Below are 23,530 nucleotides of genomic sequence, written 5' to 3'. Positions count from 1 at the left end.
ATTTATTTATTTATTTATTTATTTATTTATGAGAGACACAGAGAGAGAGACAGAGACATAGGCAGAGGGAGAAGCAGGCTTCCCACAAGGAGTCAGATGCAGGACTTGATCCCAGACCCTGGGATCATGCCCTGAGCCAAAGGCAGACGCTCAACTGCTGAGCCACCCAGGCATCCCAGTACTTGCTCTTTTTAAAGAAAAATTATTTAATTGGAATTTTCTGGGGAAGACAATGCAGAAAGTTACCTAAGTACATTTTTTTGCAGGTAAGATTTTAGAATTTGTTTTTCAGACAAATTTAGAAATTAATCTGAACACATTTTCTTTCAGACTAAAAAAAAGGTTTTCAATGACTAATATCTGCAACACAAGAGAAACATAACAAATCCACAAAAAGTAACAGGATGACCTGGTTCTTTCTTGTTTAAGCAAAGTGGAACACTGTCCTCAACTTTTTAGATGTTATTCTAGTTATGCCACGCTGTTCCAGTCTGTCTGTGCCTGCCTGATTCTGTAACACTCATGCAGAGAGACAAGAACCATTGCTGCGTTCATTGACCACCTACTATGTCCAGATGGCACAGCCAGGTGCTGGATCATTGCCAAGGGGAACAAGGCATGGTGGATGTACCTGGGGAGCTCAGGGTGGTGGAGAGCAGAGCATCAAGCTTTTAAAGAGGTAGAAAGCAGATGGCCTCAAGGAGTCAGAGCCAAGAGGAATGTCATTCAGCTGAGGGAATCTCCTAGGTTTTAAGAGCTGGGCCTTAAGAAGATGATAGGATTTAGAGGAGAGAGCTACAGGAAGAGAACTGCAGGTAGAGGAGATATGGTTCTGAAGCCCTGACATCAGCACACTGATCCTTAAACTTTGCTGGGATTATATTTAAAAAATTATTAGAATATATCTCCCTGAAGGGAATAGGAAGAAGTAGTCCCAAAGGAGAGGAATGAAGAGTATAAAGCCAACTTTCCCATTGACTAACATTTATTGGACATAAAATAGTTGCCAGTTACTGTAATAGGTATTGAGCACAGTAAGATCTAGGTAGCTGAACACATTTATAGCAGGGTTTAAAAATCAGATTCTCCCTTCAATTTATGAAAAAAATATCTGATCCACAGAGCTATGCTATTATATACTTTCTTCTAGAAATCCAAAGAACCCTGCAAAGAATTCCTTTCTATATTATTTTTAGGAAAAATCCATAACGAGACAAGGTAAAATAGTTACATGAATATAGACACATACATTATATAATCTCATTTAATAAGACAGATTTCAATGCACAATAGGTGTTCATTCTAGAAGAATTAGGTTGCATGGATCCTCTATATTAGAGCCGTGAGGCTGCATCTCTTGGTTCCAGGACCTTGGTTCCAGGCAGTATTTCCTTTACTTGCCCCTGCTGTCAGGCCATTCACAGAAGTTTCTCCTAGGTGACTTCCTTTGTCCTTCCTCCTACCTCCCAGATCGCACTTTATCATGATTTACCGCCACTGACTGTGTCCTACCTTCTCTGCTTCATCTGAACAGTCTATCTAAAACGTGAGTGCACCGTTTAGCTCAACCAAAGGCAGCTATGGCGACACAATTGTTAGGCCATGTGTACAGTTAAGATGCAAGTATTATCTTAGAAAAGAAATGTTAGAAGTCAGTGAAAACGATAGGACGCTATACATCGAAAGGAAATGTAGGTGTTTCAATGTGATTATCATCATCTTTTATATTTCCACGGTTATTTTTCTGACTATTCAGAATACTAATATAGATGATGAAAGGAACTTAAGAACACATTTTGAACATGTCACGACGGTATGCTAAGAACATACAAGTATTCACACACACACTAAGCAAAAAGAAGATATAGGAATGTCTATCAAAAGGGGAAAAAAGGAAATATGATGACAATTATACAAATATGAACATAGTACTGACATGTTGTACAGGGAGCACAGGGATAATTATAGAGCACTAGAACCCATGAAAACGGAAAGTTTCAAAAAAATAATAATGTCTTGTTTTTTCTTCTTAAATTTATAAGCTACCACCTGATATACTTTTTCCCCTCAGGCAAGTATCAACATCTTTGCAAGTTTCACTGCCTCAATGTAATACACTAAATCACATGCAACAAAAAAAGAGAAAACCCCAGGTCATTTCGAAATTGACAGGAAGTAATTTATTTAGAAGATTGAATTTAAAAAATCATTTAAATGAAAATTTTACAATTCAAAAAGTTGGTAGTACAATTGAGTTTTCCTAATATATTTAGTAAATTTTCAATATTTTAAGGGAAAACCTAAGAAAATATCTTGGAAATGCCTGAGGAAGAAAGAATGCATTAAAATGTACTGCATTACATTATACTATTTTTGTTAAAGTTAAAGTTTTTCATAGTAATTACTCAACAATGATAATATTTACATACTCATATAAATCAAGTTAAAGATAAGGGTAACTGATTTTAAAGTTATTAAACCAGAGAAGTTGTTTTTTTTTTGTTTTTGTTTTTTAATCAGAGCAATAAACAGGAGATCTTTACACACTAAAAGGATACATTTACATGGACCGCCAATCAAAATTACTGGGTAGTATATAGCAAAACCTTATTTCCGAGTTTCTGGAAAATGTGTTTCATAAATTCAAATAGCCAATATAAATCAGAGATGGTTGAGAATTAGATGTACATTATAAAATTACTAATTTTAAATAAGTTACTCATTCCTTAAACAAGATTACAAATCATAGACTAGAACTTTAAATTTTATTTTTATTTTAGAGAAAAACATAGTTTATAGATATTGATATAAAGTGTTCACATATAGAATGCACTTCTTATATGGCACTAGAAAAACTTTCAGTACAAGCTACAATATCATATTTGAAGATAAATCCATGAGGTGTAATTTTTAAAACCCTGTACGATGATTTGCAAATTTAGGATATCAGATATGTGGGATGCAAATCATTATTCTTGAATGCTCTGTATTCATTCATAAAAGACTCCTAAACAAAGGAGTCGGAATTTGGTTCACAGTTTATAAACTTTGCACAAATTTTGTTATGATAACCTGTTACCTACAGAGGAAGTTATCCATAAACAAAAACAATCTGGTATTTACTAATTTTACACAATCCACTGTAAAACTTCCTGGTCTAAGGCTTTAGCCAACTGGGATTTCATATGAACCATAACCAGAGATAGTGAACAGTGATAAATTAACAGTATCAGAGAAAGCAGATGACATAAAAAGAGTTAACACTCAGCATATATCATTAAAAACTTTTTTCTTTTCTTTTCTTTTTTTTTTTTTTTACCTTGTACAAGTGATCTAGTGATCTAAATCATGGAATCTCAAATCTATCTTTGGTTGTTGTCAAATTCAGTAGTTAAAAATGCAACCCAGTGTAGAAAAGACACTTTTCTGTTAATTTTAAAGACATTTATGGCTTACTATTTTTTAAACAAATTATTTACCCAAATAAATTCTTGCAGTCATTTGCTGGTTCCTATGACTATTTATTGACAATTATTTCTAAATTACATAAATGTGTAAATCACCAGCAAGTAAATCTTGTTTTAAAAATCATTGATAAATGTAGCAATTATAAAAAATGTAAGAGTCTCATTTGCATCTCTGGTTTAAAGTCTAATTAGTGATTTGTACTGAACCAATATTTTTCATAAATACAAAATCTAAATTTGTTTTCTTAAGTCTATATGGTTTATGAGTTTATAGATACCTTTACAAATTTTGTTCAGAAATTGAATTTTAGAAGACATGCTTCTAAACACAAAATGTATTTTATGAATTATCTTAAGCATAAAAAAACACAAATATCCACTTTTATCATTCAAGAACAAATTACTATAATGTATTATAAAATATTTCCTAATGAAAATGCAAAAATTTTAATTTGCCTAACCTGTTACTTCACACTGTAGTTGGAATTAATTTTATAAGGGCGAAATTTTGATTTACTCTGACATTGGGCAACATGGTTTAATTCAAAAAGTCAAAAAATTTATTGAGGTTAATATTTCCAATTCAAACAGTATTTCGCTGGATTTCAGTTCTTCTAGAGATCTGAAATAAATAAATGTTTTAACTTTGCTTTAAGATGTTTAAAAGGGTTTCAAGTATTCTACAGATACAGACTTTAGAGAACACTGGATTCTTAAAAAAACAAAAAAAAAAAAACAAAAACAGCTTTTTTGGGGGGAGGATTTACTCCTTTGCAGGGTCTTGAGGGCTTTTTTTTTTGTCAAAAATCTCATTTTCACCTGCAATAATTGTATTCAGGTTTTCTCAGCAGGTAAAGTATACATTCTTACAAGGTTTCAAATTTCAGAATTCCAATAATGCATTTAAACTGAGCACCCACTGAATCACGTTCTCTTCTCTTTGTTTGGGGTGTGTGTGTGTGTGTGTATCCATTATCTTGCAGTTCTGATATTTATATTAAATTTTAGTCTTTTTAGCTCCCCAGAAACACCTTAGTGAACCCTTAGCAATTGCTAACCACTTAATAATTGTGAACCCGCGAGCCCCTTCAAGTACGTCGTTAACCACAGAGTGCCTGACAATTTCCAAATCCTATCCTCTGTCCAAAAGGAAAAGATAGGGCTTTGTGAGGCCGAAAGGAAGCGAAGGAAAACAAAACAAATGTAGCTCATGCTGAAAGTGAAAAGTGCTTGGACAGATTAGTATTTTCTTTTCTGCAAGGCGCCCTGCCAGACTTTTTTTTTTTTTTTTTTTTTAAATAGAGAAGAGTTATTTTTTTGGTCTGATTTTTCAGTTTCTTGGAAAGTGTTGGTCTTTCCCACCCCCACCGGCCCCTCATAATTATGGTTGGTTGTTTTGTGTTTTTCCCACCCGGCCACATCACAGCCTGCTGGTCCCCCCGCCTCACTCTGTCAAAACCCCAACTCCCGGCGACCCTGGGTTTGGAAACTCCGCGGACTCCCGACGACACGTCCCACTCTCCCTCTCACGCCTCGTATTTTAGTTGCAAGATCCCTCGCTCCAGTTGCAGCGAAAGCCGGAAATTTTCATTTAACTGCCCCCCCCCCCCGCCGCCCTCCCGCCCCCCACTCGGAGCCGAGCGTTGGGGAGTGGAGACCCGGAGCACAGCCGGGCTCGCCGCCTCCCCTCTCTCCGGAAGGCTTTAATTTGCACACTTGCTTGCCTCGGCGCAGCGAGCCCCTAGCCCCGTCGCCGCCTCCGGGTGGGTCTCGGGCAGAGTCGGCCTGGGGGGGGGGGGGGCGCCCCCGCCCCGGCTCGCCCCGAGCCCCGGCCCGCGCCCCGCAGCCCCCGGCCGCCCCCAGCGTGCGGCGCGGGCGGCGCCCTCCGCCGTGCCTCCGCCGTCCCTCCGCCCTCCGCCGCTGTGCCCACCCCTTCGCGGGAGAGAGCGCCGCTACCTCCTTCCTCCGAGCCGGTTACCTGCTCGGCGCGCGGTGGACACGTGCGGAGGTCGCACAGACACTCGCAGCCCTCCCCGGAGGCCCGACGCGGCCGGGCCCCTCAGGTGAGGAGCAGTGCGGTCGGGTGGGTGGGCTGCGGGGTGGGGGGTCCCCGGGGGAGATTCGGGAGCTTGGCCGGGGTCGGAAGCGGGGGTGTGGGTGGAGGTGACTGTGGTGGGGGGTGTACGTCTTCGGAATCGGCTGTAGTTAACCCCTTACGACCCGAGGCGGGCTAGGGATGGGGACCAGTCCTGGGGAGTTAGAGGACTCTCTCCTAATCTGGCGAGGGAAGGACATCCCATACCAGGGACACCCCCCAACACTAAGATCCGGTGCTGCTCCCACACAGCCGTGCGCGCAAACACCCACGCACTCATCAGGCTCCTTAAAGCGGAATATAAACTCCGCTCGGACCCTCAAAGAATAATCTACCCTTTAGAGTTTAAAATGCACTGCCTCGGGGGGGACTCCATGCGGGACACTGTGCTTCCGTGCCCCACGTTCATTTCCCCACCGGAGCTCACTCTCCAGCTCGCGGAGGTGTGGGTGTGGCCTCCACCTTCTCCACCACGAGATCAATGTTAACGCAGGCTTCTTGCTGGAACCCCCTCCCCTGCGGGGGTGTTATGCACACTTAGAGGAGTGCACGCAGGCGGCCAGTGCACGGGCTTGGAGCCCCACAAGGACGCACGTTGGCGTTTAGCTTCCCAGTTTACTTTTATTAATTTGCAGTATCCGAGTTAGAACGCACACCCCGCGGTGAGCAGCGCCGGGCCCCGCAGCGCGCCCCACAGTGTGCACGTGGGGCTCATCTGCGTGTGCGCACACGCGGGAGTCGTGGTCCCCGTGCGGCCTCTTGTCGCTGCGCTGGTGGCGACCCTTGCGGTGCTTGGCAGGCTTCGGGAGAGGCACATGAAGGATTTCATTGAGTGTGAAGACAGAGAGCAGAGACAGAAAGCAGAAGGAGGCGGCTGCAGCCTTTGTAGTCGCGGAGGAATGCGGAAATGTTGAAGCACTATGTCAAACTTTTTTGAAATGGGGTCAAGTCACATTCAGCCAGCGTGGGAAAGCAACAACAACAACAAAAAAAAGTGGAGGAGAGGGGGGGAAAAGGCACTGTTGCTCCCGTTTCTCTCCGCCGGAGCCGACGGTCCGGGGAGCGGGGGGGAGGGGGGAGCCTGGGCGGGCGGTGCGGGGCCGGGCGGGGGCAGCGGGCGCAGCTCCCTGCGGGGGTGGGACGTCCGCGGCGCTGCCGGAGCTGCTGAGCCTCCGGTCGGACTGCGGCGGGGAGGGGGATGCGGGAGGGGCGGGCGGGCGGCGCGGCCGGCGGCTCCGCGGCTACCTGTGTGGCCCTAGGCCTGGCTCGGACCCCCGCGCAGGCTCTTGGGGGGCTCAGTCCTTTCTCCCCCGGGACTCGCCTTTACCTTTTAAGGAGAGCTTTGAATGGAGTGTGAGGGGCCCTGCGCTCGCTGCGGTCCCCTCTGCCAGCACGCCGTGGGGATCGCGCCATTTGTTTAACTCCTGGCAGGAGGCGAGCGGCCGGCGGTGCGGGGCAGGTAATTCCGAGGTGTCCCGGGGATTCCAGACACGCGGCCGGCGTGGCGAATGTACCGCCGAGGCCGCGGCGGCCCTGGATTACGACTGAATGGGGAGGGGAAAGCGTGTCCCTACCCTGCCTCCCCACCCCCGCACTGTGTTGTGCGGAGGGCCCCGAGCGGGGTCGGGGGGTCGGGGGGCGCGTTTGGCCCCTGCCTGATGAGACCAGGCCTCGAGCGGAGGGAGGAATGGAGCAGCCACCTCTGCAACTTCAGATCCAGAAGATCTGGAGAAGTTCCAGGGAGTGGGGAAAGGTTCGGAGTCCCGGCGCCCAGGGCGCAGCCCCTTCTCTCTCACCCCCGAGGCTTGGCATTTACTCCTCCCACCCCCAACCTTTTTAAGAGGAGGTTGGGTTTTGATGAGGTTGAAATTAGTTGAGGATTTCAGGGCGAGTCGCGGTTACGCTACCTTCCTCCCGCAGTTACTCTCTCAGGAGATGACAAGCCAAAGTGCGACGAATAACCCGTCCTCCCACCCTTACGGTCCTTTGGGCGACTCCCCCCTCTGGGGCCCCACCGCTCCTCCACTCCCGAGTAGCGGGAGCCCCAGCCCTCCCCGACCTCATGGGTTTCCACCAGGGAGGTCCTCCGAGTCGGAGGAAGAATTTCGTTTCCAGTCCAGACTTCTTTACCCCAAAAAGACCATTTGTGTGTGCAAGTCGTTTTTAAATGTCTCCTCGCAGAAAAACTGAAAGTAGAAAGAAAGGAAGCAATTTCCCAGCAGATGTCTGACCACCCCTCCTCGCACACTCCCAGCATCGGGTTACAGGGTCCCGGGAGCCCCCACCCACATTCGGCAGCCCCACACGGGTGGACCCACAGCCCCTCCACAGCAGCTTGGGCACAACCCCCGAAAGCCCCACGGCACCCCGGAGCCCCTCTCCCTGCACGCCCAGGCCCGGGGGGGCGGGGTGGGTAGCAGTGCAACACAATGATGTAGGGATAAATATTAAGCCGTGACATTGACGTGCCCGGCACCTCCCCTCCCCCGCGCTCCCGGCACACTCTGGGCTGCTCGGCACGCCCCCTCCCGTTCCACTGCGTCCCGCGCCGCGCGCTCATCCCCGAGGGGCCCCTGCAACCTCTCTGCGCGAAGACGGCTCCAGCTCTGCAGGGAAAGAAAAGTAACTTCGCTTTTCTCGGAGGAACCAGGAAGGATTAAGCAGCCTGGGAGAGGGCAGGAGCGCGCCGAGGGTAGCGATGGGGGCTCTATGGAGTAGGAGGAGGGGAGTCTGCGGGAACTCGGAGGAAGGCGCCCGGGATGTCTGATTGCACTTTTTCTTGTCCTCCCGTCTCTTCTTTTAGGTGGAAGGCTTGTGGACTGAGACGCGCAGGGGTAGAGACTATGTAATCGCTTCGGTGTCTGTGCAGAGGACTGCGCTTCGGGGAGGGAAGAGGAGGGATCGGCTCGCTCCTTGGCGACTCGGCAGGCGGAGTTTCGCGGCGGCACCGGGGTTGCGCCCGCCCGCGGGGAGGTCGCTCCATCCAGCCCCAGCGGCCGCGAGAACCCGAGCGCCGGAGCGCGGTAGTCGGCGGGGGCGAGGGCGAGGGCGAGCGAGACCGAGCTCCGGGGCGCGAGGGAGCGGGCCAGGGAGTCCCGGAGGCGAGCCGAGCGCGCCCCCCGCCCGCCCCAGCGGTGCCGCGCCGGGCGGCGTCCGGGCGGCATGGAGAAGGACGGCCTGAGCCGCGCGGACCAGCAGTACGAGTGCGTGGCGGAGATCGGGGAGGGTGCCTACGGGAAGGTGTTCAAGGCCCGGGACCTGAAGAACGGAGGCCGTTTCGTGGCGCTGAAGCGCGTGCGGGTGCAGACGGGCGAGGAGGGCATGCCGCTCTCCACCATCCGCGAGGTGGCGGTGCTGAGGCACCTGGAGACCTTCGAGCACCCCAACGTGGTCAGGTGAGCGGGGGAGCGGCGCCCGCGCCGTCGGAGGCCGCGCGTGCCCGGGGAGGACCCGGGAGCCGCGGGGGCGCGGGGGGCGCGGGGGGCGGGGGGGGGGGGGGCGGCCGGGGAGGCACGGCCCGACCCGCTGCCCTCACCCAGCGAGAGAAAGTTTTGTCGACAGAGCCGCAGGCCGGAGCCGGCGACCTTGCCAGACCGCGAGCAGAAAGACGAGTCAGGAAATGTGACCTGCGCAGGCTTCCCCGCCGCGGTGCAAGTTCTGTCTTCTCCCTGCTGTCCCCGCAGGGGGGTCCGGGAAGTTGGGAGCCTCGTAGGGAACGAGCCGACCCGAGACGTGCCCTGCCAGCCCCCTCATACTTTCCCTGGCCACTGGGGAATTTTTGAAAGGCTGAGAATAAAGAGAAGTGGCAGGAGGTGATGAGAACTGGTAGGATGAGACCCTTCCTCGTGGAGCCTGGTATAAATAAAGTTTGAAAAACGTAGAGACGTAAGACTATTCTTGCCGATGACGTCGTTTTTCTTACTGAAGTTCTAGAATGATAAATAAGCGTCCAACAGGGTCGCCTACAAAGTTTCTGCCACAAATGTTGCCTATTTGTGTATGACTTTACGTCTCCGAGGTGCATAGTTTTCAGAAGTGGTGATGTGTGACTCTAAGATGTGGAGTCTTCAGATTCTAAGTGTTCTCCGTTTGCTTTTTCTGGAGGGGATGTGGAAAGTGGATGAAAAGACCGCATTTCTTAAAGCCTCTCCTGTGTGGTAACCAGTAATTAAACTAAAGTGTGTGTGACTAGGATAATGGTGTTTTCTTAGTGATCCTGGAATTTCCCCATTGTGTGGTTGACATTGTGTGGTGTGTCATGCTTTTCTTTTCTAAACAAATATACGTAGTTTTAAGTAGAAGAGGAATGCACAGAAACTTCTGCCAGTTCTGGTGTGATTTTACTTATCTCAACTCTTAAGATAGTGTGTTTGAAAAAGGAAATCTTGAGGTGTTCTTTCTGTCTTCTCATCTCTCTGAGGAGTCTGTTCCAGCACATGCCTACTGTGTGCGCTGTGGATGAAAGTATGTTAATAAGCACAGCTAAATATTTTTGTAAAAAGTCAAACAATTTAACATTAGTCATCAAAGTCAAGAGACCCAACACTGACCTTTGAAATACCAAGACCTCTAGAGACACAGAGCCCAAATGTCTTACCAGATCTTCCTGGGAGGTTTTGACTTGTCTCCCCTTATCCTGTGTGATTTGTGTGGTGCTTTGTTCCCAACACAGTGAGACTAGGCTAGAAGGCTGCAAAGAATCACAAATACATAAATAAGGTAGTGAATAGCTATGAAAATAGGACCCCCATTATACTTCTGCTTTAGCCAGTAAAAGACAGGGGATGAAGGATAATGAGGCCAGGAGAATGAGTGTTTTAAGGAAGATGGAATTAAACATAAGAGCAGTAGATAACGTTTTGTGTGTGTTTTCTTTGTTGAAAACCAAGAAAAGCTCTTCCTGCGAGCCTTTGTGATAATTGGAGGGAAAAGGAGAGAGTACATTTGGGCCCCTGTAACTTAGTCATCTTCCTGGAGGAATCACCTAGGTGCTTCCCAAAGGATAAATTCTACTCCTAGAATTTCAGGAGTGTGTCCGATTAAGGACCATTACATGTAGATAAATTTTTTAAAAATACTGTCCTTCCAACATAGAGATGTCACAGAGGCACCCCTGTGTAATACTATTTTTTACAAGGACTATCCCTATAACAGGATGGGTTTTGCCGTTGAGTTTGATTTTGGCTAACCCATCCTTATACTCTTGATTTATCCTCTTGAAATTGGTTTGTCTTTAGAGATTTCTAACTGACCCATGACTTGGATTCTGTACTGAGAAATTTCAGGAGACTACTTATAAATTCAAGACAAAGTTATCTAAAGGTTTTTTAAAGAGCTTATTTTTATGGGTTAAGTGGTAATGATGGTGCCTACCTCTCAGGAGTTGTGAGGAAAAGCTGAGACAGAGTATATGAGAGTACTTTGTAATTTTAAAAATGCTTCAAATGTCCAAGTATTATATGTTTCCATGCTGACTCGTGGGGCTCTCGCCTCCAAACAAGCTCCTAGTAAAGCATCAGTTCCCCTGACCTTTTCTATAGAACAAATCATCCCAGACGTTACAGGGTCTGGAACCAAGAAGGTACTTGGGTGTAGTGAGCCTGTGGTTTGTCAGAAAAGACCATCAGTCATATGCCATGAAATTCAGTGACACTTGAGAAGAGTATTGATGATGTCATCTTCATGAGCTATGTATCTCCATTCCATTTGGTTTCCTTCCTGTTTATTCTCTTCAGCCTCTGCTTTGGGGCACTCATTGGTCCCCATGACCTGCTTAACTAGACTAAGAATTCAGGATTTTGAAGGTTGCTAATATTTGTTCAGAGAGGGTCAGAATCAAGGATAGGTGACAATGCTTCTTTTCTTTCCAAGGGAAGAGTTGTCACAGTTGGACACCCCCCATACCTGTGACGTATTGGTGTGCCCCACAGGACCAGTTTTACAGCGCTGTGGCTGGTTCTCTAAAGGCTTCTTAAAAGGACAGATGTCTTTGTAAGTGCCTTCAAGTCATAAGTAATTGATCATAATTATAGGCCCTTCCCACAGGTAGTTAAGCCTCTAAGCTTGCAGGAGCATAATAAACATATTAGTTTTTTCAAAAGTTTAAGATTTAATTTTGATGGATTTGCCAGAGAGGCTGACTTGTTATTGCTGGCACTGGCATCGCCTGTATGCACAGGGGTAATGACTTGAAATTCTTGTTTACCCGTGCTTGATGTATCCCAGGCCTGGGCTTGATCAGCCAGTCAATGTCTAGCATGTAAATTTACTTTTATTTTACAGTTGGTAATCCCCAATCCTAGAACCTTTGCCAGAATCCGACTTCTGTGTGAACCTATATTGGAGCTTCTGCACTCCACAAAGGAATCCTGTTTTAGCTTCTGAACTCAGTATATATATATATATATATATATATCGGTAGATAAAATGTTTTATCAGCATCCTGTTGATTGACCAAATATTTAATGATGGCTTATTATGTACCAGACCCTGCTAGGAACTGGGGATTCGTTAATGAACAAGTCAGAAAAAGTCTCCATACTTGTAGAACTTACTCTGTAATAAGATGAGTAGTTCTTTCTTCTCTTTAAAAATTCACTTCTCTTTATTTCCATGGGCTTGATGTGCTATGTTTAGCCTAACTAGTTTTATGGAGCAACTAGTATTTATGATAATTTGGTTACCAGGAATTTGCTGATTAAGTAAGATAACCAAAACACTAATCAGAGTCATATGCTTTTTGAAGCATTAGGGAGAGACATACAAATAGATTTCTACATGATGATACTGACATGTAACTAATAGATACGAACATTTGGGCTTTGCATATTTAAGAAGGCTTTAGGAAGGACCTACTTTTTAAAAACGGTGGAGTTAGGTTCTGGGAAAGATACCTGGGTAAATCACACCTACTTCCCTCAAGTAGTTCCCCCTCACTGTGTTTGAATGAATAAGATGATCACTGAACCTTGATAGGCGACAGTGTTGTATCATTACAAAGATACTGGTAAGCGCTACCAGCATTGTCCCCAGGGATTAGGTTTATTAGTGCAATTCAAATCAAGTACTGGTTCAGAAATTAAAACGAATGGCATTTCTAAGTAAGTTAAACTTATGATACCTAAATATGTTAAATTATTGTTGGCATATTTAATCACTGCTTTAAAAAAGAAAACAACCAAAAAAAATAAAATAAAATCCACGCAGCTCAATGATTATTCAAGGAGAGTTTTCCAGATTTTTATTTTTAAAGATCTCAGTAACATATAACATAAAAAGAATATAAAAATATTATTTTCTCTAGGAAAACCGAATCATGGCATATTATTTGAGGTAGCATAAAGCTGAATCCTTAGGTGGGTTTGCTCATGGGAATCCTGAATAAAAGTATTATTTTGTGGGTGAAGGATATGTTCATTAGGATTTGTTTTAGTGAAAGCAGGAAAAACAGGGGTTTAATTTTCTTTTTTTAAGTTTTGGTATGTAACAAGTGTGCTTGGCCCTTCATTCTCTAAGAGTTCCTTGAGAAGTTTCCAGTTTATCAGGGTTCTTTAATACATTTTCACAATTATGTTCTGCCCATTCTTTGTTCCTGCTGAAGAACTAGATAAAGCTAAATTGTTGGCATTGCACTTGAATCCTTTTACATAATTGTTATCACCCTGGAATTATTAGAATGTCTCTATTAAGGAAGAAATGGCTTATAGAAGGGAAACTTGTATAAACTTGAACATCTCTTGGTCTATTTCCCTATGTTTAAGACATGGACAAGTGAATATCAATGAAAACAGACTCTTTGTTAAGAGGAAATTATCTGTTGTCTTTTGTTTTTTGTTTTTTTTAACACCTCACTATCAGTGATTCCTAGGGAATGTTCTTTCAGATTGAAATATCTGATGGTTACATATGTCATTTCAGACTCCTGGGCATTAGAGTTGGAAAGACTTTGGAAGTCTTTTAGCCCTTTTATGTTATACGTAAAGAAATAAAGTTTAGAGGTCAAGCAACGTGTCTGTCATGCCATTTTTAAGTTGTTTACTTGTTCTAAAATCTGAGTGGCAGTTTTTTAAAAAATTCTTTTTGTTTGTTTGATGGAAGAAGTTAAAGCGAATACCTTTCTAGTTTGGGAAAAATGAACTATGTGTAGACAAAGATGATGGTTTGCCAGGAATAAGTGACATATCACTTCAGGAAATTCCTGAAATCTGTGGTATTCCCTGCTGAAGTTTATCTGTAAAAAGTGTGATGATTATCCATTAAGTTAAAAAAAAAAAAAGATTATCCATTAAGTTCTGCCTTGGAAGAATTGGAATAATAACTATGATCACATAAACAGCTGCGGTTAAAAAGTAATATGTTAATATACTTAAATAAGTAATAATAGTGAATTCATTTTAGACAAAACAATAGGAAAAATATAAATGCTCATCTGATAAATGAACTGTTAAATAATGTGGCTCTGGTATCTACTACCCATATAATGAAATAAACATTAAAGTACTTGAAAATCAGGCAACATAACAATCTCTAGGTACATAAGCAAATATGGTACTACTGCTTCTTGAAGAACTAATCATACTATTGCTATATTTGTCAGGAGATTCAGGTGAACTTGTCTTCCTAGGAAGGAAATTGTGAACTTCTTGGTGTAATAGAACATGGCAGAAAAGAAATCTGGGTGCAGGAGGTTTGGTAATAGGACAAGATAGTGTGTGTATGTTGGGCTTTGTCCAAGGGCCAAAAGGCACCGTTGAAAGTGGGTACTGGTGGTTGGTAACAAGCATGCCTACATAAAGGTCATCATTTGTGTAATGATCTAATAATGCTAAGTCTGCTGAGGCAGATAGGTCAGCGATCGGAGGAGTTTTATAAGAGACACTGGGCAGTTGTTTAGAATATCACCAGTTTGCTTCCATACTTGATCTCGTTTTACCATCTCCACATGGAGCTCTCTAATAGGTGAAGTGAAAGTACCTTAAGGCATGTGGCAGAAATCTGTGAATGTGTAGTAGTAGCCTGGGTGTCCATTTGGGATAGAATAATTATTAAACATTTAGTAGTTTACTTAAATTTGAGCAACTGTTGGCTTTGTCATTGAAGTGGCCATTTTTTTTTTAAATTCTCCTTGTCTGGCTTTCCTAAAGGATTTTAATGCAGTAGAATTAGAATCATAGTATATGGATTTCTGAATTGGGAAAGGTCTTAGATACGACCTAGTTTAATTCCCTTTTAGTCTGTGTAGGAATTGTTTTGTCAATGTGTAAAACAGCTTATTTTTAGTCAACTGTTTTATTCCACGGTTATATGCATCTTCTACAATACAAATTGATACAAATTGAGGATGGCCAAGGTTCAGATGCAGGTTTATATCCAGTCTTTGCAGGACAGGATGATTAATGGTCATCGCATATCAGAAAAACACTCCCTTGGGATGTAAAAATTATTTTCAGTTTAATGATTTCATGTTTTTTCTGACTTGACTATAAGATTATATCTTTTATATGTACAAATAACACAATGTCTGTAACTATTAGTTGCCTAGTGTATATTTTCTAAATGAAGGAGAATAAGTTATAAATTCCTAAGGTGAGAACTTTTCATCTTTTTAGAGCTGCATACAGCATTAGCAAGTATCTCTGGCTAAACCCTGGGAGATTATTGGGTATTAATTGCAATGCATCTGCAACTAAGACTATTTAGTAAGAACTTTCAAATACTTATACCCATTTTTAAATTATACAAATACCTACTTTTTTGTCTTCAGTACTAGCTTTGGCTTTGATAGGATTTTCTTGTATTCCTTCTGTGCATTTGCTACATGTATTCTGCTGTGCTGGCAAGTAGACTACTTAATTTTCCCTGAATATGCTCTTTGCCATCCACCTCTGCAACTTTAATTGGGCTGATATCAGAATGTGCACTCAGTACCCTTCCCTGTACTACTGTTTTCTACCTGTTGAAATGCTACCCATCCTTCAGAGGCAAGCCCTAATGCCACCTTTTGTGTGTGTGGTCTACCCACCCCTTGATACCTACACTTGGTTAAAATTTCTATTCCCTTTGAGCCTTGGCATCTTTGGACCTCCTTTATGACAATCCATATATATCTGTCCCTTTATATTGTTTATTATATAATATATGATATTAATCTCCCCCCCCCCCCAACCACCCTCTTATGATCCTCTACCTTTCTATGTCCTAGTTATAAGCTCCTTAAGGCAGAAAGTATCTTGTGGTCATGTCCACTTGCATTCTATATCCAGTGGAAATAAAATTCATAAATGAACAAATGAATGAAATAATGGAAAAGAGGTTCAGTTATTAAGGAGGGGACCATATGGACTATTTCTCTTACATGAATGTTAATACTAAGGAGTGTCAAAAGGGAAAACAAATCAGTATATAGGATTATATATGCTTGGTTTCCTAGGAATAATGAAAAATACTGAAAAGAGAACATTTCATTTTTGTTGTACTCCAATCTATATAGTTTATATTGAAGTGAGTTTCAAAATTTAAGTAATTCCCATTATTATCTGTACATTCTTGGACTTAATTTATATACTATAATGAAGACATGAAAAAAAAAGACATGAACATTACAAAATGCACACACATTCAGTAGAAGTTGGAAATGATTTGAACATTTTTAAATATAAGAATGGAAGGTATTCTAAATACGTTTTAATCAGTTGCTTGAATTATTTTTTCCCCACTAATTTTAATATTGTTGGCTTTCTTTACTGGAAGAACTCAGGAGGAGCAAAGTTAAGGAAAATCTTCCTAATAGTTTCTAAAAGAATATCAAGATTCGGAATTCTGTTAAAACATTGTCTTCCACTCGACTTTATAATATATGTACAGAGAATTTCATTCCACCTTGACAAACTGGTAGGATTAGTTAAGTATTCTTCCAGCCAGACTAATTCCAGTTCCTCAAGACACATGTGGTTGAGGTGTGTGTATGTGTGTGCGTGCGCGTGCGTGCATGCCACATGGGCATATGCATGTGTATGTGTGCATATCCAGAACAGTTGAATGCAAGATCCCTAAAAGATGGGACTGTTTTCTTGTTCCTCTTTTGCTAGTGACTGGCATCTTCTAGCTCAGTATAAATATTTGTGAATGGATGGATATGTACCATCTAGGAATTCAGATTTGGCTTTTTTTAGTCAGAATTGGGTAATAATGTCTGAAAGTATATATGAGATCTGTAGCATTAAGCAAGTATTTATGGGTTATTTGTTATATTCAACATTTTGTTAAATATGATTGACCTATATCTTGAAATATTTCCCCAAAAAGTGATATTAGATCTGGAAGTTGTTTCAAAATAGACTCTAGTTAAAACAAGTTGACCATTGTTAAAGCTTGTAGAAGTTCATTTTCCTATTCTCTCTTCATTTGTATATGTTTGAAATTTTTCATCTACTAATAGTAGTAGAATACTAGAATACTTGTTCTGACTTCCTTGACCTGTTAGCTGAGTGACCTAGAGTAAATTCCTTATGTCTTTGCATTTTGGATTCCCCACCATAAAATAGGATTATTACTACTCTTTTGACTTTAGAAAGTTACTGTGATTAAATGACTTTGTATATATGAAGGTCAAATGTTATGGAGATGTAAGATACTAATAACAAAATGAATTCCTGACCTCAAGAAGTTTTGTAATTTTGTGGAGGAAACCAACATGTATACAGATATCTATATTGCAGATTGTTGGGAGTATGTACTTTCATTTTTTCACCCCATAGGGTGAAAGTATAAATGGAGCTAGGTATTTCTGAAAAGGTATATTTTGGGTTTATAGTAATTATAGTAAAATACAGTCATTAATCTGAGTATTGGTAATTGGTTTCAGATTTACCCAATGCTGTATGCTTTCACTAATGGATTATTGTAGGAGGGTCTGAGGACAAAGTTCTCCTGGGACCACACTGTCAAAACTGATGGGAGTCTGATGATTTTTGTATTTCACTATTCAAATTAAGGAGAACTTGAATTCATTGCTTGTTCTCTCTCTCTTAAAAGATTTTATTTTTAAGTAATCTGTACACCCAATGTGGGGCTTGAACTCAACCCAAGATTGGGGTCCGACTGAGTCAGCCAGGTGCCCCTTTCTATTTTTTTAAAAAAGATTTTATTTATTTATTCATGAGAGACACAGAGAAAGAGAGAGGCAGAGACACAGACAGAGAGAGAAGCAGGCTCCATGCAGGGAGCCTGACATGGGACTCGATCCCTGGTCTCCAGGATCACGCCCCAGGCTGAAGGCAGCAGTAAACCGCTGAGCCACCCGGCCTGCCTCTCTCTCTCTCTTTTTAAATTTCAAATCTCAAACAAAATTATTACTTTTTATGTCACACATTAAAATTTTTTTAAAAAGATTTATTTTTTTGAGAGCGAGAGTGGGGTGGAGGGGCAAAGGGAGAGAGAGAGAATCTCAAGCAGATTGTCCACTGAGCATGGAGACTGACATGGGGCTCAATCTCATGACCCTGAGATCATGACCCAAGCTGAAACCAAGAGTCAGACACTGACTGAGCCATTCATGCACCCCCTAAAACTTTTTTTTTTAAAATATTTATTTATTTTAGAGTGGAATGGGGGAAAGAACAGAGGGAAATGGAGAGAGTATCTCAAGTAGACTCCCTGCTGAGCATCGAGCCCAACGCAGGGCTTGATCTCACAACCCTGAGATCATGACACAAGCCAAAATTAAGAGGCAGATGCTCAACTGACTGAGCCACCCAGGTGCCCCTATTTTTAAGACTTTTTAGTGAAAACCAAGAAACTATCTGAATGGTTTCAAGTTAGGAGTTTTAGAGGATACTGTCTACATTTCAACCATGGAGAATCCCTTGAGGAAGTTATTAAGTAGCCTTGGGTAAAAATGGGCTGTTTTCTTGTTGAGCCATGAGAAACTGAGACAGATTGAAAGATTGGGTTAGAAGGAATTCCCAGTGTTAATCATGTGTATGAAGTGTATTTAAATTATGGAAGTCCCCTTAAAGAACTGGGAAGGAAAGCATCCTTTTGAAATAACACACTTTTTACACATTAAGACACAGATGAAAAGTTGTGACATCCTGCTATTCATGCCGATGGGATTTAATCAGTGGTAATTTAGCTAACTACTAGTTCATTAGACTAGAAGTTGGGGTTGTTGATGCCATTTGGGTTCTCCGCTAAACAAGTTAATATTGCAAAGAGAAAAACTCTGTATCAGAGGCATTACTCTTTATTCCTTAAATGTTGGCTGACTCAGAATGTTGGGATTGATTTCAAGGAGAACCATATAAGAGCATGGTTGACTCAGTGGTACCAATTCTGAATCCTAGAAAAACAAGACTTTTGAAATTAGTCAAGAGTAGCATCATTGTTTATGAAAAATGGTAGTTTTATCTCTTCCTTAGTTGATAAAATTGAGAGGTGACTCATCATTAGGCCAATAGAGAATGGTCTGGAAATTATCTTGTGGTCTGAAAGGACCACACGCTTTCAAGGTGTGGCAGAAGATGAATTAAGTTGAAGTAGAGGTGAGCGATACAGTGACGTGAAAATAAAATACGGTGGTAGAACCTGGAATAGTTTATATAAATCTGAAGTTTCTTAACTCCAAATCTTAAACCTAGTGATCTGAAAGTAGATGAAAACGCTGGTATAGAGAGACCCCAACCAGTACGTGTTGAAAAAGTAAACTCAGACTGTCATTCTTTAATTGTATATAATGAAATGGAATTTTATTTTCTGATCGCTTTTTCATAGAAACTTTATCTTAACCATCTTCACATTGTCCTTTGTCCCTAGCACTCAGATATTTGTGGAAGTGATGCATGAATTAACGTAGAATATACACTTCCCTTTAAAACATAAGCTCCATATGAGCAGGAATTTTTGTGTGTTTTGTTCACTTCTTCGTTCCCCATATCTAGAATAGTGCCTGGCACATAGTTCAGTAAGCATCTGTTGAGGGACTGACTGAATGAATAGTTAAACTGTGACTAAAGATTATTCTTTTACAGTAACTTTATTAGCAGTAAAACTGTAAATTAATATCAAAATTTAGGGGTCCCTCATGGCTCAGTGGTTGAGCATCTGCCTTTGGCTCAGGTCGTGATCCTGGGGTCTTGGGATCAAGCCTCATATCAGGCACCCTGTGGGCAGCCTACTTCTCTCTCTGCCTATGTCTCTGCCTCTCTCTGTGTGTCTCACATGAATAAATAAAATCTTAAAAAAATATCAAAATTCAGCAGATATGTTCTTTTTCTATTCATTCATTAGTATTGCACTTAAAACTCTTTCGGATTATATAGTCTCTAATAATTAGAGTAGTATATTGGATTCTGACTTAGAAAGTAGGAGTTGGTTGATATTTTAATGGTTAGCAAGTAGATTGGATACTCCTAAGCTAGGTCTTCCACTAATGTTTTTATAAGTTATGAATATAATTTTAAATAAAAATATTAAGTGATACCTTAAATGGTTATATCTTTTATAGCAGAATTGATTTAGATGTTTTGGTGGAAATTATAAGGCATGGTTTCAGATTCTCTGGGTTATCGAAATTTTATAAAAAAGGGTTGACACACTCTCCTAAAGAGTTTGACATAAGTTGTCAAGCCTTTGTATATAAATGACTGTAACTGTCCTTATAAGTAGTGAAGCCCAAGTGTCCAGTCCCAATTTGAACCTTGCTCCAGTACTCCTATTTGATGCTCCATTACAAGTACCTTCCTTTTCTGCTTAAAGTTGATTGTGGTCATATAAGGAATCTGACATTACTTAGTCATGACCAGCTATAAAGACTAACAGTTATAATGATAAGAAGAGGAAGGAGGATGAGGGGAAGGAAAGGAAGGAAGGAAAGGAATTAAAAACAGAGAGAAGGAAGGAAAAGGAGGAGTAGAATAGAATATCAGGTATGTTGCTGGAGTTCTTGGGGAATCGTTTGTATTTTTTAAATTTAAAGTAGTTCTAATTTTCTGTTAATTGTTCTGGTTATTACTGTTGTGTAGTCAAGTGGCCCAAAATTTAGGGACTTAAAAATACCATTTTCTTATGCTCAAAGATTAAGTGGTTGGGGAATTCTGACAAAGCACAGAGAGAATGGTAGATTTCTGCTTCATGGTGTCTGAAAGCTTCAAGTGGAGATAAAGTAGCAGCTAGGGGTTTTATCATCTGGAGATGTCTTTATTCTCCAACCTGTTTCCTGTGGGCTAGTAGAGGTAGGATAAGACCTGAGCTGGGACTGTAGTCCCACCTTACCTCTCCATGTGGTCTGGGATCCCTCTCAGCATCAGGACTTCAGAGTATTTGGATTTAGATGGGTGGCTCATGGCTCCAAAAGCCTGTCAGTGTCCCTAGGAACAGGCAGTGTCATTTCTGCCACATTCTGTTGGTTACAAGTTAATTTAAAGCCTTATAGATACAAGGGGATGGGACATACATTATCTCTTATTGGAAAGAGTATTAAAGAATTTGTGGCTTCCCCCCACACACCACCCCCCCCGCCCGTCTCTCTTGCTCTCTTTTTTCTTTCTTTCTTCTTTTTCTTTTCTTTCTTTCTTTCTTTTTTTTTTTTTTGTAATCATGACATTAGTACTTGGTGATTAGTATAGAAGAATTCATGATTTCAAAACAAAACAAAACAAAACAAGGCTCCTGACCCAATTATCCCTATTCCCAGTACTCAGACACAACTTTTAACTCTGTTTTTGGTGCTTGTGATAGTTCTACCTGTTAATCTAGATAAAATACTGTGCTCTCTTTCTTAATACTTAACCTTTAGATACTGGTTGACTTCCTGCTCCGAAAGATGAGGGTTTAGCTCATTAATACTACTCCCTGTTCATCTCCTTCACCTTTTGTTAGATAGGGATATTTTTATTTCATATAATAATTTAAGATAATATCCTTAAAGACCAGGTTTTTGTTCTTTCATTTTTGGCAATATCTCTTGATTCTCCATTTAATTGGAGAAGGGTATTTAAACCCCTAACCTTTGTACTCCTTTTAACATTACACCTTTTTTTTTTTTTAAGATTTTATTTGTTTATTCATGAGACACACAGAGAGGGAGGCAGAGACATAGGCAGAGGGAGAAGCAGACTCCCTGTGTGAGAGTCAATCTCAAGACCCTGGGATCACAACCTGTGCTGAAGGCAGATGCTCAACCACCAAACCACCCAGGTGCCCCTAATATTATAACTTTTATTATCTACTTTGTTAAAGTTGTTAAACATTCATATTCTGTTCTGCAGCCACAACTGCAGGTCCACTGTTATAACTATTTATGAGGTCATAGAAGTCTGTCTTTCTTAAATACCAACATCTGGATTCTCATTTCTTACTCTGTATCACTTTTAAAAAAATTATACTCTATGTTAGTGTACTTCTTATTTAGACCATGACGTTTTTATACTGTTTTGTTTTTCCTGGAGTTTATAATTGCCTTTCTATTTTTTCATACACTGTTTGCCTTTGTCACAGCCTAAACTTTTTTTTTCAAACACTTTATCATACCAGCCATTTCTGCCGAATTGCCCATTTCCTGAAGTTTCTCTGAAGTTTTGATTTACTCTGGACTGGTTATTTACTGAGCCTGATGAACAGTTGTCTTCCTGAGACTTTTTCACTGTTTCTTGGGTTGGAGCCACTTAGTCCTACATCCTGGCCTTTCCTCTTTAGTGGTTCACACCCTTGTTTTGCTAGTATATGTTTGCAAGTAACTTCCTAAGAAATTGTGTATGAGAGATAAGCTTTCTGAATCCTCACCAATTTGGAAACATTTTATTGTCCCTCACATTTGATTGTAGTTTAACTGTTTTTAGAAGTTTAGGATGAAAATTTTTACCACTGAACTTGAAAGCCATTGTTCTCTCTGTTCAGTGTTGCCAATGAGAAATTATTTGCCAATATGATTTTCTAATTAGTTTTTAGTAAGTTTTTGTCTGGAAACTGCTAGGATGTGTTCTTTGGAAATATGTATTTTATGTGGTACTTTTTAAAATTAAATTTGCTGGGGGTGCCTGGGTGGCACAGTTGGTTGAGCATTCAGCTCTTGGTTTTCGCTCAGGTCATGGTCTCAGGGTCATAGGGTTGAACCCCACATCGGGCCCATGCTCAGCAGGGAGTCTGCTTGGTTTTCTCTTTCCCTCTCCCTAAGCCTTTTCTGCTTGTGTTCTCTATCTAAGATGAATAACTAAATCTTTGAAAATAAATAAATTAATTAAAATTGCTGGGCATTCTGTAAGATCTATGTGTAGATTTGTTTCATTTTACTTTAAAAATTATTTATTTATTTATTCTATTCTTCATTTCCAAGACTCTTCTTTTAGATATTTGATCTTTAAGTGAGACCTTGAAGTCCCTTAAGTTCAGTTTTACAGGTTGGATCTTTCTGTGTGTCTTGCCTTCTTTTCTTCTGTTTTCTCACTATTCTATTTGCTTTGGTTTTGTTTTGCTCTATATTCAAGAGAAATTTTCTCTATTATTTTCCCAACTGTATATTGAATTTACTCTTGGCAATTATATTTTAACCTCAAAGCATCTTTTGTTGTTGTTCCCAGTTTGCTTTTTTGGGGGGTAAGCATTTTGTTCTGGTTTTATGGGTGTAATAATGTCTTTGAATTGCTCCAAATGTTTAAAAACTCCATATTATCTTTATTTTAGTAAATGTTAGTTTTAGCTTTCTTTTCCTATTGCTGGATTCTTTCAGTGCCTTGTGATGCTTGGATATCCTTTGCTTTTAGAAAAAAAATCAAGTTTATGAGATGTAGTTTATATGCAGTTAAAGACACCCATTTTAAGACTGTGCTTTTTATGAGTCCTGACAAATTTATACAACCACATAGCCACTTTCAAAATCAAGATCTAAAACAATTCTGTTACCCCTCAAGTTCCTCAGGCAATCAATCTCCCCCCTACCTGGACCCCTGGCAACCACTAAATTTCTTTCTGTCCT

At 41.5% G+C, this 23,530-nt stretch overlaps 2 protein-coding genes across 7 annotated transcripts in view; one reads left to right on the top strand and one right to left on the bottom strand.

The window, feature by feature from the left end:
- The first annotated feature begins 5,378 nt into the window (after positions 1 to 5,378).
- Positions 5,379 to 23,530, top strand: part of CDK6 (cyclin dependent kinase 6) — a 240,253-nt gene continuing 222,101 nt past the window's right edge. Inside the window, exons 1-2 of one of the 5 annotated variants that reach the window (XM_038556823.1) lie at positions 5,379 to 5,530; positions 8,366 to 8,957. In XM_038556823.1, the coding sequence (XP_038412751.1) occupies positions 8,725 to 8,957 (233 nt within the window). In that variant the 5' untranslated portion in view covers positions 5,379 to 5,530; positions 8,366 to 8,724. The other 4 variants (XM_038556824.1, XM_038556826.1, XM_038556825.1 and 1 more) reach the window with 4 other exon arrangements.
- On the bottom strand, positions 6,164 to 8,585 carry LOC102152579. 2 transcript variants are annotated; one of them, XR_005369372.1, is made up of 3 exons: positions 7,622 to 8,581; positions 6,890 to 7,106; positions 6,164 to 6,490 (listed from the first exon to the last, which is right to left on the bottom strand). XR_005369372.1 is itself a non-coding variant. In XM_038556827.1 (3 exons), exons 1-2 carry the CDS (start codon positions 8,120 to 8,122, stop codon positions 6,980 to 6,982), a joined length of 780 nt encoding a protein of 259 aa, XP_038412755.1. In that variant the 5' UTR covers positions 8,123 to 8,585; the 3' UTR covers positions 6,164 to 6,490; positions 6,890 to 6,979. The 2 variants fall into 2 exon arrangements, 1 of the variants encoding a protein (XP_038412755.1); XM_038556827.1 differs by having other exon boundaries at positions 7,470 to 8,585.

The sequence above is a fragment of the Canis lupus genome, chromosome 14 (genome assembly GCF_011100685.1).
Source record: "Canis lupus familiaris isolate Mischka breed German Shepherd chromosome 14, alternate assembly UU_Cfam_GSD_1.0, whole genome shotgun sequence".
Lineage (NCBI taxonomy): Eukaryota > Metazoa > Chordata > Mammalia > Carnivora > Canidae > Canis > Canis lupus.
Note: the sequence above shows the minus strand (reverse complement) of the source record. Positions and strands in the feature narration are given on the sequence as shown.